This window comes from Etheostoma spectabile, chromosome 7, assembly GCF_008692095.1.
Source record: "Etheostoma spectabile isolate EspeVRDwgs_2016 chromosome 7, UIUC_Espe_1.0, whole genome shotgun sequence".
NCBI lineage: Eukaryota > Metazoa > Chordata > Actinopteri > Perciformes > Percidae > Etheostoma > Etheostoma spectabile.
In genome coordinates, this window is record NC_045739.1 from 25583930 (window position 1) to 25602911 (window position 18982).

General features: G+C 41.7%; 1 protein-coding gene across 1 annotated transcript in view; it reads left to right on the top strand.

Moving 5' to 3' along the window:
• The window catches only part of carmil1 (capping protein regulator and myosin 1 linker 1), a 66170-nt gene that overhangs the window by 44263 nt on the left and 2925 nt on the right, over positions 1-18982 (top strand). The window contains 10 exon segments of the mRNA XM_032521180.1: positions 7563-7738; positions 10196-10283; positions 10856-11017; positions 11230-11296; positions 12632-12882; positions 13406-13521; positions 13664-14195; positions 14593-14635; positions 14899-15132; positions 15933-16070. Coding sequence (XP_032377071.1) covers positions 7563-7738; positions 10196-10283; positions 10856-11017; positions 11230-11296; positions 12632-12882; positions 13406-13521; positions 13664-14195; positions 14593-14635; positions 14899-15132; positions 15933-16070 — 1807 coding nt within the window.

Here is an 18982-nt window from a genome sequence, read left to right on the forward strand (position 1 = left end):
AGCATTTTAATTTTATTTTTTATTTTATGGTTTCAAAACAGTATGGGGACTAAACTTTGACATCTACCCATCTGGAGCCACTCAACATCCTCTGATCTAACTATTAGTCAAAATAATCCTAATTTCTGCCTTTTTAACTAAAAACGTAGTTATAATTTGATATAAATGAGGTTTGTTGACCAGAATTCCAGAATAAGTGTAAAAGCTGTTATTAAACCAGCTCAAGGTTTTTTAAAAAGTGCATGGAAAAAAGTGACAAATAAATCAGAAAAAGCAAACAAAAAAACATGGAAAAGCACAAAAACTGTTAGTTTTCAATTCGACCTGGAGGCAAGTTCAGGGTTAAAGGGAAGCACACACAAGGGTTAACACAAATTATTTTAAACATGGTAACAATGTCTTGATGTGTGTTTTATGACTCCAGGTTGTTAAATAATGCAATTGTAAAAAAAGAAAAAAGGGCAAAAAATTCATTTTTTTTAAAACATGCTTTTATTGAAAAAAAATACCTAATAAATTCAATTTATATGCCATATGGAACAACAATTAATTTTAGCCTTTAAACAGAAAATAGCATTTTAACTGGTTTAAGTGATTAAAATTAAAAGTTTAATACCCCAGATACAGTTGAATTTTTTTTTCCAAAGAATGCTTCAAAATTAGAAAAAACAACATTTGGCTGGTCCTGGAACGTGATCTTTAGTGTGGTACGTGTCCGGAAAAAGGGTGGGGAAACAGGATTTCCGGTTACGTGAAGTCAACAAATTAAAACACTTCAAAAGAGTCATTTACACAAATATAACAGAAAACATGCATCTGGTGCACATCTGGTGCAGATGTGGGCTTTATCCCTCCCCTTGGCCTCTGTGATCCCCTTCGTCGTCGGGACAACAACAACAAACTCCGAGCCAGCGAGCTGCCGCTGTACATGTCAAGTTTGAAGAAGATCTGGACCGTGTAACAAGGCCGGCCAATCTTGGTTTTTTGCGAATGATTGTAAGATTACAGAGAATATGTCGCGATATTTCCTCTCTACTGAGACAATTTGGGGCCGATTGGTGGGATTGTGTGACAAAGTACACACACCGATTCATGGTAAGAGCAAAACCAGTAGGGTGGGGGAACAAATCTACTGCATAGTATCGCCGTATTTTCAGTGACAATACTGTATCAATTATCTTTTATTAGAATTATAATTTATAATGGTTGGTCAGTTTGCCATTCTGCAGCAAGAAATTGAAGTGACATGAAAAAAAACAGAGAAAATTATCTTTTTAGATGAAAGATGTTGACAACGTTTCCTTTCGGGGACGTCATTTTGAAATTGGGAAAAATTAGAAGTTGGAAAAAACGGTAAGAAATGCAAATATTATAGAATACTGTTGTGCAGAATATGTTTAAAACGCAATAATATCGCATCGTGGCATAAGTATCGTGATGATATCGTATCGGAGTCGTCGGGTGATTTTATCTTGTATTTATTTAGCATCTAGCTTATTTTATAGCTCACCTTACTGTATTGTGTGAAACAGTAAACTTCATTTAATATGTACGTGGCGTCGCCGCGTTCTGTAGCTTAGCGGCGCCAAGCAACGTGATGGTTTAAAGAAATGCAAAACAACCACGAGCGTTTTTTTAGCCTATCCAGAATGCATTTGGGGTGTAGCCAGAACTTTACTCAACCAGCGCGTGTATATAGTACATGTGCCACATAATTCAAACTGGATGTAAAGGGAAATTTAAACCGTACTAATTTGCTTCCCCAGACAATGCTGGTGCCATGGTGGAGGCTGTCGAGAGTCTCTGTCCCATGTGAGAAGAGGAGCAGCCTCGTCAGGAGTGCTGAAGGCCGGAGCGGGAGATGACTGTTCCCGCAGCTTCACACCAGCACGCTGCTGGAGCAGCGGGGTGACATCGTCAACAAAGATCAGGCGGATCGGCTGTGTGTGGTGTGTGTGTGTGTGTGTGTGTGTGTGTGTGTGTGTGTGTGTGTGTGTGTGTGGGTGTGTGTGTGTGGTGTGTGTGAGTTTGTGTCTGTTGTTTGTGCTTGTGTGTGTCGTCTGTGTGGTGTGTGTGTGTCTGTGGTATGTGTCTGTGGGGTGTTGTGCCTGTATATGTGTGTTTTGGTCATTGTGTTTGTGTGTGTCTGTTTGTGTGTGTGTGTGTGTGTGTGTGTGGTGTGTGTGTGTGAGTTTGTGTCTGTGTTTGTGTCTCTGTGTGTGTTGTCTGTGTTGTGTGTGTGGGTGTGTGTGTGTGTGTGTGTGTGTGTGTGTGTGTGTGTGTGTGTGTGTGTGTGTGTGTGTGAGTTTGTGTCTGGTGTGTGGTTCTCTGTGGTGTCTGTTGTGTGTGTGTGTGTGTGTCTGTGTGTATGTGTCTGTGGGTGGTATGTGTGCATGTATATGTGTGTTTTTGTCTGTGTGTGTGGTGTCTGTTTGTGTGTGGTGTGTGGTGTGGTGTGTGTGTGTGTGTGAGTTTGTGTCTGTGTTTGTGTCTCTGTGTGTGTCTGTCTGTGTGTTGTGTGTGTGTGTGGTGTGTGTGGGTGTGGTCTGTGTGCTGTGTGTTGTGTCTGGGGTGTGTATGTGTATGTATATGTGGTTTTTTGTCGGGTTTGTTTTTGTGTGTGTTGGTGTGGTGTGTGTGTGGTGTGTGTGTGTGTGTTGTGTGTGTGTGGTGTGGGTGTTGTGTGCATGGTATAGTGTGTTTTTTGTCTGGTGTTGTGTGTGTGTGTTTGTGTTGTGTGTGTGTCGTTGTGTGTGTGGTGTGTGTGTGTGTGTATGTGTTTGTTTAATACATTTCGGGTCCAAAAAACGGAAATACAGTATAGTTGGGGGGCTCCAGACAGATGTTGTGGGCATAACTGCTGGACCCCACAAATTTAAAGGGCTGTTAAGACTTGGTTTTAGGATTAGGGTTAGAATAGGTTATGGTTAGGGTGAGGGTAAGGGTAAGGTTAGGCATTTAGGTGTACGGTAGGATAAGGGCTAGGAGAATGCATTAAGGGAATTGACGGGTCCCCACAAAGATAGTGAACTACTCTGTGTGTGTTGTGTGTGTGTTACAGGGTAGCTTAGCTTAACCTCCATCAGGTATTTAGCTACTGAGTTGTAAAGTCCTGCCCAATCCTACGGGCATCTGACAAGAAGGTTTTTCCAGGAGAGCATGTCAGCGTTAAGCGGAGTTCCTGCAGCGGATGTGTGATTTTAGGGACAATCACCTTTTTCTCCCTGACGTCGTTCATGTGCTTACATAACTGACTGGTTTTCTGTGGTCCTGTGGGCGCGATTCACTGTGACGTTACAGGAGTCAAAGATGATATTCCCCTAGACAGCGTCTTTTTTTCCATGGTCCCACTGACTCAACAACTGCATTGGGGTCACACAGAACTGATCTGGGGTCAGTAGTGTCGCTAATCTCTAATCTGAACTTTCTTTGTTGTTATTCCGTTTTGTTAAACTTCTTGACTTGTGTGTTACAATCTGCTTACTGAATCTTGCTTTTATTGGGAAGCATACTTGCAAACCATGTATATAAGTATGCAAGAGCCCTACAGGGACTTATTATGTAATGCATCATCGTTAAACTTTCCCTGCCACATTCACAGTTTTTGTTTCAGTGCTTGTTGCATATTGTCTTGTGAGAATGGCCTCTGACCCACAGGTAGACAATTAAGTTGGTTTAGGTCGGGTCCTCAGTTCTAGGGTAGCTGCCTAAAGGCCAATAGTAGTATCAAGGATAATTCAGTTTCCGGTCCTTCAGTTTTTTTTTTTTCAACCTGGACCCTTTCTCCCCATGCATTGTTTTCTAAGTTACTAAGTGAACAAGAACTTTACAGCTTCACAGGCTGTAATTTTATACATAGAGCAAATGCACATTGTCAATTTCCACGACGTACTTTGATGAAGTGTGTTCACGATGATACAATTACTCTTAATTAAATAGAGTTCTAGTGAGTTGGTGATAGGGATTTCGGGGATGGTTCAGTTAAACACAAAAAAGGATCTTACACTCATAGGTCTATCTCTGGGGGTATCCTTTCCATACTGTTGTCAGCAGTTAGAATAAAAGACTGAGCCGGTCAGCGGCAAAAACAGAACTTTTATGGACAGGAAAAAAAAAAGGTTACATTGCAGCTCGTTTCTTCGCCTCGAACTGCAGCGGTCTTGCTATACTAGATCAATTAGACACATAAAATGGAAAATCAGGGTCCAGGTGGAAAAAAAGTCAATGAATAAAATGAGCATCATAAACAAAAACTCACCAGCGACAAGCAGACCATTTATAAATCAATTTTCCAGATTTTGTGTTTTACTTTGTGTGTGTGTGTGTGTGTGTTGTGCGGTGCGTGTGTTTCCGTGTGAAACAGTGAACTGAAGCTGAGCATGGCGTCTTTTCTGTCTGATCGCATCGTGGATGAGTCCTGGAGTCTCTGTCTGGATCACAGCAACTCTGGTTGGTGTCCTGGTCTGGTCTCTGCCGTCTGTCTGTTAATGGCCCTCACACTCCAACCAAAAGGAATGACCGCCCCCGAGTTGGCCAAAAAAAAGTGCTCAGAACACACCGAAGCGATGCCGAGCGACGGCAGCTGATGGAAGAACGCGTCACATGGTCTGGTTTCCTCCGAAATTCAAAGCCCGACTATTACGGGCTGCTGCAGAATCGATCTCATATTTACTAAGATAGTTCACTGAAAGGTTTCCTGAAAACATTTTAAGCGAAAAATAGGCCGTGCAGTTCCTGAATCTCTCTTCATTCAGATCGACAAAGTCAGTTAAAAGATTTCGCTGATTTTGAGCGATAGTCACGCTCATCCCGCTCGTCAGTTTCTAAAACGAGGCCGCGGCCCCTCACAGACGACGGCCACGGAAACACACGAACATACTCGAGTGCGCGACCTTGCAGCCTGTCCGACGGCCGATTAGTGTGTCAGTGGCCTTTACTTTCTGGCTGTTTGTCGGTCCATCATCCTTTTCTCTCCTCTCGTCTCAGGGCAACACCTGTCAGAAGAGCCAGCCTCTGCTGCATCACGAGCCCAATGGAGACGGAGGTCTGGATGAGTGGTTCTGCAGCCAGAGAAACACAACCAGGAACAAAACATGACGGGGACCGGAACATGGCGTGGAGGATATGGACCCTGCAGGTAGGAAACACAAAAACAACGCAGTTTGGTAAAATACAATATATTATCAAATATACAGTATATATTGTCCTTGTTTAGCAGCTTTGCAGAGTCAAGCTCACATTGATGTGGAAACATCCGAAGCACTATAGAGTCGGCTGTAAGACCGAAGCATCATGTACAGTATCTTGTTCAAAAACGGGATAATAAACCTGTTTTGTTTTTTAAGATGACTCCTAAATCCAAGAGGAAGAGTATAATGGTACGGATGCGCGCCCAGTCTCCGTGGCGTTTGGTGAGTCTCAACATGTTGAAGTTACTTCATGCAGCTAACTATAGTGTATGCAGATGATTTGGTAATCATTTTCCTATTAGGCTGGGTTACAACAACAATTTTTGAAGGTTTGTTCTCAGTATTGGTGTGGATTCAAAATCAAATATATGAAATAAGAGATTATTATGATTGTTAGAAGTAAAGAATACAAGAAATTTGCATTTCTGATTGTTTAATTGTTACTGCCCTTAAAGTGTGTGGGTCAGATTAAATATTTGGCCATCATATTGAATGATTTATCAGGCGAGATCAACAGACGTGTCGCAAGATGTATGCTCGACGAGTAAATTTGCGTGCATTCTGCTAATGTAAGGTAGCTTTATTCAAAACAGTGTGTACACCACTTATACTGCCCACTCATGGAGGTTTACAGAAAAAGAACATGCAGAGACTGAATTTTAGCATATTCTGGTGGATGATACTGCTTCTAAATCACCAAGATGGTGTATTGCAGTCAAATTGTTGTTAGTTTGGTGATCTACCTGTTCTGCCTTAATAACAAACTTATTTATCAAACATGTAGTAATGTCTGTCTCAAGCTTTACCCCACATCGATTTTAACTCTGTCAGGTATGACTGTGGCGGAAACACTGGTAGAAATACACATCAATTTCGACCTGGAAGGACAAGTTCATGGTTAACGGGAAGACAACACAAGGGTTAACACAAATTATTTTTTAAACATGGTAACAATGTCTTGATGTGTGTTTATGACTCCAGGTTGGTTAAATAATGCAATTGTAAAAAAAGAAAAAAGGGCGAAAAAATTCATTATTTTTTAAAAACATGCTTTTATTGAAAAAATACCTAATAAATTCAATTTATATGCCATATGGCAACAAATTAATTTTAGCCTTTAACAGAAAAATATAGCATTTTAACTGGTTTAAGTGATTAAAATTAAAAGTTTAATTACCCCAGATAACAGTTGAATTTTTTTTTTTCCAAAGAAATGCTTCTAAAATTAAGAAAAACAACATTTTGGCTGGTCCTGGAACATGATCTTTAGTGTGGTACGTGTCCGGAAAAGGGGTGGGGAAACAGGATTTCCTGGTTACGTGAAGTCAACAAATTAATAACACTTCAAAAGAGTCATTTACACAATTAAACAGAAAACAATGCATCTGGTGCACATCTGGTGCAGATGTTGGGCTTTATCCCTCCCCTTCTGCCCTCTGTGATCCCTTCGTCTCGGGACAACAACAACAAACTCCGAGCCAGCGAGCTGCACGCTGTACATGTCAAGTTTTGAAGAAGATCTGGACCGTGTAACAAGGCCGGCCATCTTGGTTCTTTTGGCGAATGATTGTTAAGATTTACAGAGAATATGTCGACGATATTTCCTCTCTAACTGAGACAATTTGGGGCCGATTGGTGGGATTGCTGTGGACAAAGTACACACACCGATTCACTGGTAAGAGCAAAACCAGTAGGGTGGGGGAACAAATCTATACTGCATAGTATCGCCGTATTTTCAGTGACAATACTGTATCAATTATCTTTTATTAGATATTATATATTATAAATGTGTTGGTCAGTTTGTCCCATTCTGCAGCAATGAAATTGAAGTGACATGAAAAAAAACAGAGAAATTTATCTTTTTAGATGAAACAGATGTTGACAACGTTTCCTTTCGGGGACGTCATTTTGAAATTGGGAAAAATTAGAAGTTGGAAAAAACGGTAAGAAATTGCAATATATATATTAGAATACTGTTGTTGCAGAATATGTTTAAAATCGCAATAATATCGCATCGTGGCATAAGTATCGTGATGATATCGTATCGGAGTCGTCGGGTGATTTTATCTTGTATTTTATTTAGCATCTAGCTTATTTTAATAGCTCACCTTACTGTATTGTGTGAACAGTTAACTTCATTTAATATTGTACGTGGCGTCGCCGCGTTCTGTAGCTTAGCGTCGCCCAAGGCAACTGTGATTGGTTTAAAGAAATGCAAACAACCCAGAGCGTTTTTTTTAGCCTATCCCAGAATGCATTTGGGGTGTAGCCAGACTTTACTCAACAGCGCTGTGTATATACTGTACATGTGCCACATTAATTCAAACTGGATTGTAAAGGGAAATTTAAACCGTACTAATTTGTCTTCCCCAGACAATGCTGGTGTCCATGGTGGAGGCTGCTGAGAGTCTCTGTCCTCATGTGATGAAGAGGAGCAGCCTTCGTCAGGAGCTGCTGAAGGCCGGAGCCGGGAGGATGACTGTTCCCCGCAGCTTCATCACCAGCACGCTGCTGGAGCAGGCCGGGGTCGACATCGTCAACAAGATCAGGTCGGATCGGCTGTGTGTGTGTGTGTGTGTGTGTGTGTGTGTGTGTGTGTGTGTGTGTGTGTGTGTGTGTGAGTTGTGTCTGTGTGTTGTGTATCTGTGTGTGTCTGTCTGTGTGTGTGTGTGGGGTCTGTGTGTATGTGTCTGTGGGTGTGTATGTGCATGTATATGTGTGGTTTTTTGTCTGTGTTTGTGTGTGTGGTTTGTGGTGTGTGTGTGTGTGTGTGGTGGTGTGTGGGTGGAGTTTGTGTCTGTGTTTGTGTCTCTGTGTGTCTGTCTGTGTGTGTGTGGGTGTGTGTGTGTGTGTGGGTGTGTGTGGGTGTGTGTGTGTTGTGTGTGTGGTGTGTGTGTGTGTTGAGTTTGTGTCTGTGTGTTGTGTCTCTGTGTGTGTCTGTGTGTGTGTGTGTGTGTGTCTGTGTGTAGTGTCTGTGGGTGGTATGTGTGCATGTATAGGTGGTTTTTTGTCTGTGTTGTGTGTGTCTGTTTGTGTGGGTGGGTGTGTGTGGTGTGTGTGTGTGTGAGTTTGTGTCTGTGTTTGTGTCTCGTGTGTGTTGTCTGTGTGTGTGGTGTGTGGTGTGTGTGTGTGTGGTGTGGTGGTTGTCTGTGTGTCTGTGTTCGGGGGGTGGTGTGTGTGTATATGTGTGTTTTGTCTGTGTTGTGTTTGTGTGTGTGTGTGTGTGTGTGTGTGTGTGTGTGTGTGTGTGTGTGTGTGTGTGTTGTGGGGTGGGGTGTAGGTGTGAGTATATGTGTTTTTGTCTGTGTTTGTGTGTGTGTTTGTGTTTGTGTGTGTCGTTTGTGTGTGTGTGTGTTGTGTGTGTGTATGTGTTTTGTAATACATTTGCGGGGTCCAAAAAACGGAAATACAGTATAGTTGGGGGGCTCCAGACAGCTTTGTGGGGCATAACTGCTGGACCCCACAACTTTAAAGGGCTGTTAAGACTTGGTTTTAGGATTAGGGTTAGAATTAGGTTATGGTTAGGGTGAGGGTAAGGGTTAAGGTTAGGCATTTAGGTGTTACGGTAAGGATAAGGGGCTAGGGAATGCATTAAGGGAATTGACGGGTCCCCACAAAGATAGTGAGACGTACTCTGTGTGTGTTGTGTGTGTGTTTACAGGGTTAGCTTAGCTTAACCTCCATCAGGATTTTAGCTTACTGAGTTGTAAAGTCCTGCCCCAATCCTACGGGCATCTGACAAGAAGGTTTTTCCAGGAGAGCATGTCCAGCGTTAAGCGGAGTTCCTGCAGCTGATGTGTGATTTCTAGGCGACAATCACCCTTTTTCTCCCTGACGTCTGTCATGTGCTTCCATAACTGACTGGTTTTCTGTGACGTCCCTGTGGGCCGATTACTGTGACGTTACAGGAGTCAAAGATGATATTCCCCTAGACAGCGTCTTTTTTTCCATGGTCCCACTGACTCAAAACCTGCTTTTGGGTTCACACAGAACTGATCTGGGGTCAGTTAGTGTCGCTAATCTTCTAATCTGAACTTTCTTTGTTGTTATTTCCGTTTTGTTAAACTTCTTGACCTTGTGTTGTACAATCCTGCTTACTTGAATCTTGCTTTTATTGGGAAGCACTACTTGCAAACCATGTATATAAGTATGCAAGAGCCCTACAGGACTTATTATGTACATGCATCATCTGTTAAACCTTTCCCTGCCCACATTCACAGTTTTTGTTTCAGTGCTTGTTGCATATTGTTCTTGTGAGAATGGCCTCTGACCCACAGGTAGACAATTAAGTTTGGTTTAGGTCGGGTCCTTCAGTTTCTAGGCAGTAGATCTGCCTAAAGGCCAATAGTAGTTCAAGGATAACTTCAGTTTCCGGTCCTTCAGTTTTTTTTTTTTTTCAACCTGGACCCTTTCTCCCCATGCATTTGTTTCTAAGTTACTAATGTGAACAAGAATCTTTACAGCTTCACAGGCTGTAATTTTATCATAGAGCAAATGCACATTGTCAATTTCCATCGACTTACTTTGAATGAAGTGTGTTTCACGATGATACAATTACTCTTAATTTAAATAGAGTCTAGTGAGTTTGGTGATAGGGATTTCGGGGATGCTTCATGTTAAACAAAAAGGATCTTACACTTCATAGGGTCTATCTCTGGGGGTATCCTTTCCATAATGTTGTCAGACAGTTAGAATAACAGCCTGAGCCGGTCAGCGGCAAAAACAGAACTTTTAGTGGACAGGAAAAAAAAGGTTACATTGCAGCTCGTTTCTTCGCCTTCGAACTGCAGCGGTCTTGCTATACTAGATCAATTTAGACCACATAAAATGGAAAATAGGGTCCAGGTGGAAAAAAAGTCACTGAATATAAATGAGCATCTATAAACAAAACTCACACAGCCGACAAGCAGACCATTTTATAACATCAACTTTTCAAGATTTTGTGTTTTACTTTTGTGTGTGTGTGTGTGTGTGTGCGTGTGCGTGTGTTTCCCTGTGTGAAACAGTGAACTGAAGCTGAGCATGGCGTCTTTTCTGTCTGATCGCATCGTGGATGAGATCCTGGAGTCTCTGTCTGGATCACAGCATACTCTGGTTGGTGTCCTGGTCCTGGTCTCTGCCTGTCTGTCTGTCTAATGGCCCTCACACTCCAACCAAAAAGGACTGACCGCCTCCCGAGTTGGCCAAAAAAAAGTGCCTCAGAACACACCGAAGCGATGCCGACTGCCGACGGCAGCTGATTGGACGAACGCGTCACATGGGTCTGGTTTCCTCCGAAATTCAAAGCCCGACTATTACGGCGGCTTGTTCAGAATACGATCTCATATTTTACTAAGATAGTTCACTGAAAGGTTTTCCTGAAAACATTTTAAGCGAAAAATAGGCCGTGCAGTTCCTGAATCTCTCTTCATTTCAGATCGACAAAGGTCAGTTTAAAAGATTTTCGTCTGATTTTTTGAGCGACTCTAGTCACGCTCATCCCGCTCGTCAGTTTCTAAAACGAAGGCCGCCGGCCCCTCACAGACGACGGCACGGAACCCACCGAACATACTCGAGTCGCCGACCTTGCCAGCCTGTCCGACGGCCGATTAGTGTGTCAGGGCCTTTACTTTCTGGCTGTTTGTCGGTCCATTCATCCCTTTTCTGCTTCCTCCTTCTGTCTCCAGGGCAACCACCTGCTCAAGAAGAGCCAGCCTCTGCTGCATCACGAGCCCCCAATGGAGACGGAGGTTCTGGATGAGATGGTTCTGCAGCCAGAGAAACACAACCAGGAACAAAAACATGACGGGGACCGGAACCATGGGCTGGAGGATATGGACACCTGCATGGTAGGAAAACACAAAACAACGCAGTTTGGTAAAATACAATATATTATCAAATATACAGTATATATTGTCATTGTCTTAGCAGCTTTGCAGAGTCAAGCTCACATTGATGTGGAAACATCCAGAAGCACTATAGAGTCGGCTGTAAGACCGAAGCATTTTCATGTACAGTACTTGTTCAAAAACTGGGATAATAACCTGTTTTGTTTTTTAAGATGACTCCTAAATCCAAGAGGAAGAGTATAATGGTACGGATGCTGCGCCCAGTCTCCGTGGCGTTTGGTGAGTCTCAACATGTTCTGAAGTTACTTCATGCAGCTAACTATAGTGTATGCAGATGATTTGGTAATCATTTTCCCATATAGTGCTGGGTTACAACAACAATTTTTGAAGGTTTGTTCTCAGTATGGTGTGGATTTCAAAATCAAATATAATGCAAATAAGAGCATTATTATGATTGTTAGAAGTAAAGAATACAAGAAATTTGCATTTCCTGATTTGTTTAATCTGGTACTGCCCTTAAAGTGTGTGATCAGATTAAATATCTTGGCCATCATATTGTTAATGATTTATCAGGCGATATCAACAGACAGTGTCGCAAGATGTATGCTCAGACTGATGTAAATTTGGCGTGCATTCTGCTAATGTTAAGGTAGCTTTATTCAAAACATTGTGTACACCACTATATACTGCCCACTCATGGAGGTCTTACAGAAAAAAGAACATGCAGAGACTGAATTTTAGCATATTCTGGTGGCATGATACTGCTTCTAAATCAACCAAGATGGTGTATTGCTAGTCAAATGTTTGTTAGTGTTGGTGTATCTACCTGTTCTGCCTTAATAACAAACCTTATTTATCAAAACATGTGTATAATGTCTGTCTCAAGCTTTACCCCACATCGATTTTAACTCTGTCAGGTATGACTGTGGCGGAAACACTGGTAGAAATACAGGTTTTCCTCTCATGGTTAAAAATATACAGCTGTGTTAAATAACAATTAAAACTGTGGGCAAATGTCAGCAGTGTGGACCGGCAGCGCTGTGTCTCTCCATGTTGCAGTAAGAGGAGAGATCCAAACACAGGCATGGCTTTACAGAAGAAATTGGTCATGTAACGCAACATTAAACCACATTGATATAAACAACTTTGCTTCATTTGTGGAGAGGCAGCGGATGCAAGGATGTTAGATGCACCGGTGCAACCTAGGAAAACTGTTAGTCGCACCCTTGCAAATTTTGTTTGCACTCTAGAGCCCTGTCCTGCCCTTCATAATGTCCTGTTAAAAAATCTACTGAACAGCATGTAAGTTACCTTACTGTCTGCTGTTCACACTCATTCTACAGCTAAATGACCAAGTGTCTGATAAAATAATATTGGACCAAGAGATAACTTTTTTATATGTGGTGAGTGTTATTTATAAAGTCAGAAATGCACAGTTGGTTGGTTGTACAGTAGTTCAACACAACCAGTGGTCCAGTTGGTAACAACTGGGAAGAAACATGGATTCCAGTTCCCTTTGCAAAGGCCAGTGATACAGTATAGCCATGCTATTTGATACTGTGGTAATTGATTGTTAACTTTCCCACATGACTTTGCCATCTGTGTCACCATCAGAGATGGAATTTGACCTGGACAAGGCTTTGGAGGAGGTTCCCATCCATGTTGAGGACCCTCCTCTTCCTCCTTCTCCACAGCCATTGGATAGAATGTCAGCCTACTATGCAAACCTCCCCGCTCCCCCTACTCCGCTGGATACAAAGTCAGTCATTTTGGGCGAGCTGCCGCCCGTGGAGCACAAAATGCTAGAGCATCACACCAAACTCCGCCCAAAACCCATGAAGAGGACAAAACCCAGCCGACCACCTGTAGGTTTTCCTCAGGGATTAATATCCAAATCATCTATGATACCAATTATTCTCTTGTGTTGTCTTTTGTTCATCACCAGCATAGATTTATCACTTATTTATTCACATTCACTATATAATCTCTGTAGCATGCAACTGTGCTAACATAAGTGGTCATGGCAAAGTGGATAGAAGGTGAATTATTGTTTCAGTTATTGTGAAAAATGTATTAGTGTTTACCAATCATGAGGTTGTATTTCAGTGCTTTTCCTGTTCAACCTATTAACGCTTGATTTTATTACAAATGGTGAAAAATATTTGTAGAAATACTGGTGATCATGACTTTGGTAATGATGGGTAATAACAGATAAATTAGGATTCGGGTCTCCTTCTCTAGAATACGTACTGTGACCCTTGTCCGCAGGACATTTCAAAAACACTCAATGACAAAGATAGTGTCAAAGTCGTTAAAACCTGATAAGATTACTGACTAAATACCTCTAATGTAATTGAACTACATCTCTCCGTCTCTGGCTCTGTTCAGCTCAAGGCCACCGGCAGCTCAGCGCTACATGAGGCCGAGCAGAACAGCATCATGGGAAAGCTGGACGAGGGCCTGGAGGACTTCTTCTCCAAGAAAGTCATTAAACTCAGCTTCAAGTGAGAGTCGAACTTTAAACTGAAACGGTTTTCTGGAAAATGATAACTTGTACAAAACAAAAAAGTTGTTATTCTATTTGTCATCCTTTGACATAGATTTGTGTTATATTGTTTTTCTAATACTGTTATTATTTTTCTCTAGACTTCCCACTGTGAAAGGTCCGACCTCCAGCACGCAGGAAGCTACAGATAAGAAACGTGAATCTAGGAAGAGCGGTTTCTTTAACCTCATCAAGTCCCGGACGTCCCGCTCCGAGAAGAGCCATGGAGCCCCCTCCATCACACCCCCCCACCCTTCCTCCGCCAACACTGCTTCACCAGCTCAGTCTTTTACAACAGTAACTGAGGAAACGTCTCCAACGCTTCCGAGTCCACCCGCGACAAACTCTGGCACTGTGTCGGAGCCCCATCAGGAGCTCCACAGGGCTCAATCCTCGGACCACACAGATTCTGAGATGGATGCCTCTCTGACCGCTGCCGAACCCCCTAAGAAGGAGGAGAAGAAGGAGGAAAAGAAAGAGGAGAAAAAAGAGGAGAAGAAGAATGTGGAGAATAAGGAGAATCTGGGAAAGAAGGAGAACCCCCACACTCACCGCCATATCGGGGTTCCTATGATGGGCATGGACCTGCTGGCTGAGATGAAGGCCAGACAGGGGAGAATGGCTGGAAAGAAGGTGGGTGGAGTCCACACTGGGTCAACATTTATAATAGTATTTAATACCATCATCAAGCCAATAGGTGTGAGAACATGGAGGATGAAAAAACGTTGTCAACAATAGAAAAAAAGTGCCGTTGTTGTCTGGCTAGCTATAGTTGCTGTTTTTCCAGACAGCCAAAAACTGTATGTTGACAAAGGCCCATCTTAACATTTATATTTCAGATAATTAAACTTTAATGTGACTTCATGATACCTTTATAGTGAAGCCTAACACTTCTTGTTGCAATTGTTAATATATGGAATTTGAGGATTGACATGTATATGAAATCATTTCAATTAAAGTTTACATGAAGTCTTACATTCGGTGACATTGTCTTTATTAAAATAAAAGCTCTCTGTCTCTTTGTTTTCAGACTGAGACGCCATCCTTGCTGGACAAGGCAGGCAATGACAAAGGTGTGTTTTGTGTTACCCGTGAACCTGTGTTTTCTAGCCAAAGTTAGAAGGTTAAATGTTGTAGTTTCATTATATATACAATGCAAAGACAAAGTAAAGATGTTTAAGTAACATTTCCTCAGTAATTAGTTCACAGTTCAAAACCCACAGTAGTTAACACCTCAGTAGTGATTAATCAGTCCGTAGTCCAAAGTGCGACCATGATCGAGCCTGTCATCTTGTCTCTCCATGACTCCAAAACTGTCTTTTTAATTTTCCTCTAGCCAAGTCCGACGTCCATCCCGTTGTCCATCCCGTTGTCAATCCCGTTGTCCATCCCGTTGTCCAAGCAGACCCGGATGAGTCCAGAACAGAGCTGATTCCCAGGTCAAAACCACCCAGCGTCAACCCCAAACCCCCACCGCAGCCCACCAAACCCCCACTGGGGCGCCGCACCTCTGGGCCCCTCAGTCCTGCCAGTCCAACCAGCCCCACGCCGAGCAGCACCTGCATCTTCGGTAGGTCATGACTGGCAGGGTTCCCGCACGGTCTTAAAAGTATTACTTAAACAAGTCTTGAATTTAATATTGTAAAATAGATAAGGCTCTAAAAGTATTACATTTCAAATTTTCATAAATCTTAAATAATGCCATAAAGTCATGTACAAATATTTTGTGCAATGCTTAATTATTTTGTATTTGTATTTTTGTATTTTTGGTTTCATAGCATAAGAGCTCTTAATGCGACATATTTTATACATTTTATGTTATAAGAGTACAAGCACACAAAAATGTTTTTTCAATTCAGGTAATGTTGTTGGTAAATACTTCTTTTCTATGGCTTTAAATTCACACTTACTTTCCTTTATATGGCCCTAAAGTTGGCATTCGATTTTATATTTTATATTTGTTCTTATATTTTATTCCTATTATTATTATTTAATGTATACTGCATGTATGTAAATTTTTTCCTAGTATCTCATTTATAATTATATTCAGTGTTGTGTGACTAATGTACGTGTGCTGCTGTAACGCCGTAATTTCCCATTTTTTGGGATCAATATCTATCTAGCTATCTATCTAGGTGGTACTAAAAAGGTCTTAAAAACCTGGAGAACCCTGGGGGGGACCCTGGATTAGGACCAACAGGGATTAAAAAAAATAGCAGGGTATCAAAGACAAACACCACTAGATCGGATAGACATGAGAAGCTGTTTCAAAATATCCTAATTACCACCATTAATTTTAATTCCATTTATGTGTGTATTGTTGCTGAAAATCAATTCATGATCAATGTTTAATTGACCCTTGTTTCTCAGAGGACTCTGCTGCAGCTCCAGCAGGAAGCGCTTCTGCCAAAGGACCACTTCCTGCCCCTCGCCTGAAGAGGGCGTCGTCAGAGCAGGAGAGAGAGAGCACCAGCAGCAAACCTGCAGGACCCCCGGCTCCACCCGACGGTTTGTATCTCCTCAGAAACAAGACATTAGAGACATTAGAGACATTAGAGACATTAGAGACATTAGAGACATTAGAGAAAAGTTCCCAACTTCCTCAGGATTTCCCCCAGAACCAGTGCCAGACTGGTGGCACCATTAATGTGGACCCCAATAGTTTCTGTGATGACAGAATCATAGAAGAAATTGGGAAATTGTAAATTTAACAAAGCTATATGACAGATTCCATAAGAATAATTTATACTTTATTAATCTTGCAAGGGAAATTACAATGTTTTCATTGGGTTGTTATTTTTGTACATTACACACTGTGTGTGTGTGTGTGTGTGTGTGTGTGTGTGTGTGTGTGTGTGTGTGCTGGGTGGTGTGTGTGTGTGTGTGTGTGTGTGTGGGTTGGGTTGATCTAGCTGTGTTTGTCTTGATGCCCACGAAACATATCCCAGAGAGACGATAAAGGTTTAACCTTACAGTGGTTGCATAGTTCACACACCCATGTTAAGTTAATTAAAAGAGGATAAAAACATATTTTGGAAATTGATCTAAGCCTTAATTACAAAAATTAGGAAAATTCAACCTCCTAAAGACACCACTTTTTTGTGAATGAATATTTATGTTAAATAAATAAATGTTCGTACCTTACAATACAGGGGCAATAATACACACCCCCCTATGGTTAAATACAGGGTTATAATTATACACCCCCTATGTTTAAAATACAGAGGCATAGTATACACCCCCTATGTTAAAATACAGGGGCATAAGTATACCCCCCTATGTTAAAATACAGGGTCCATAAGTATACACCCCCCTATGTTAAAATCAGGGGCCTAAGTATACACCACCCCTATGTTAAAGTACAGGGTCATAGTATACACCCCCCTTTTAAAATACAGGGGGGCATAAGTATACACCCCCCTATGTTAAATTCCCATAGAGCAGATTTATATTTAAAGGTGAGTTATTTTTATGGATCAGGATACTGTGCATCCTGATAAAGGTTCTTGGCCTTGGAATTAAATAGCCCCCCCCCCCCCCCCCACCCCCCCCCCCCGGCTTAATAGCTTCCCCATGCCAATCTCTAAAATAAATTTTCCCAATGTTTTTGGATTAAGGCATTAACATCAATTTCCAAAAGATGTTTTTTATTTTATTATTCCTTTTTTTAATCAACTTTAGCCTGGGTGTGTAAACTTATGCAAGCCACTGTACATTAATTCCAAAAATCTGTTAAACACTAAGCTTATTATCACACATTTAAGAAGATAGATTATTTGTACGCTTGTCCTAAGACTCTAGTATGTATATGTCTTTTATTTTTTGCATCATTTCACCCAATTTATATGTAAATCAAATACCCCCAAATCCCTGTAGGGGTAAAAGAGAAAGAAAAACACTCATCTGCAGAGAATCTAGAAGCACAGTATTGAGAAGATCGACGGGATATTTCCCTCTTATAGTTTCTTTCCTTAATGACGACGGTTGCATGACTCAGCGCTCAGCAAAGCTGAAAATATAACACTCGATTTAAAAGGTGACAACTCGTTTAATGAATGCTTTCAAGGCCATATTTGACGCCTCCACACACACACACACACACACACACATACACACACACACACACACACAGAGAACATCTGAAGCAAAGGTCCTAGCCTGTACTTGACGTGTCCAAGTGTCAGTGTGCGTGTGTGATTTTGTAGTCGGACTCTCGACTTGTGTAATTAACGCTCACAGGGACTCGGTGTTTTTCCTTAAAGCAGCGTTTCTTCTGTGTAATCAAAAAGGCGAGTTGTCTTTGCCGATTGTCGTGCAACAGGGTGTGTTTTTAAAATCAAAGAGACAAGAAGAAAAAGGTCTTTTACACATTGTTTATTGCTCACTTCACTCCGAATGACTGGGCCAAAGTTATTTCAGACCTTTAACAACACGCTTCACTAAGGTCCAGCAGTTACATCTTCAACAGAAACACAACGTTTTACTGGAAGAAACGGTTGGAATCAGTTTTTTTTGACCTACTTCGTATATTTGTGTGTATTCATGTAACAAAATAATACAGAAATGAAGGATGAACATTCAAATCAGACCACAAAAAACATGATTGTAAAAGACAGAAGATCCTGTCCTTAAATCTTAAGACTTTTTATATATATATATAGATAGATAGATAGATAGATAGATAGATAGATAGATAGATAGGCTTCATTTAGCACCCAGTGACATCATTTGTTTCATTTCATTTCTGATTTCCATCATTTTAAAAGAGTTGTAATCTTCCTAGTTTCTACGTGAACCCTTAACTGAATCGTCTCGTTTCAACACCCGTTTTTGCATTCAACGTTATGTAATGTATTGTTTGTGTTGTTAATACCTTTAGGAGACAAACTAGTGATGGTTACCAGTTTTAAAACAAGTGGGTTGTGTGGGGTGTGTGTGTGTGGTGTGTGTGTGTGTGGTGTGTGTGTGTGGTGTGTGTGTGTGGTGTGTGCGTGTGTGTGTGTGTGGGCGTGTGTGTGGTTGGTGTGGTGGTTTGGGTGAAAATTCAGGATGTAATTTATCGAAACTCCATTTACATCACAAACATTCAGGGTTTTTTTTTTGCACTTTTTCCGAAAAAAGACGATAATCACAGTATGTAGTCCTCCATTATTGTTGATTGGCATGACGCGTTGCTATGACAACGGAGGTACTTGCGGTCACGTTGTGACGATAGCCCGTCAGGCTCTGAGGCGGGGCGGGGCAAGATCCAGCTGGTTCTCAGATAACTGGCGAGTGAACCGAAACGAAATGGCAACCGCACCAGAACCAGAACCAGCAACTGGGTAGCCTTGGTGGAAAAGACATATTAGAGAAGCTGCTCTCATTGGACCAGTGTGGGGGGGTGGGGTGGACCAGTGTGGGTGGGGGGGGGGGGGGTG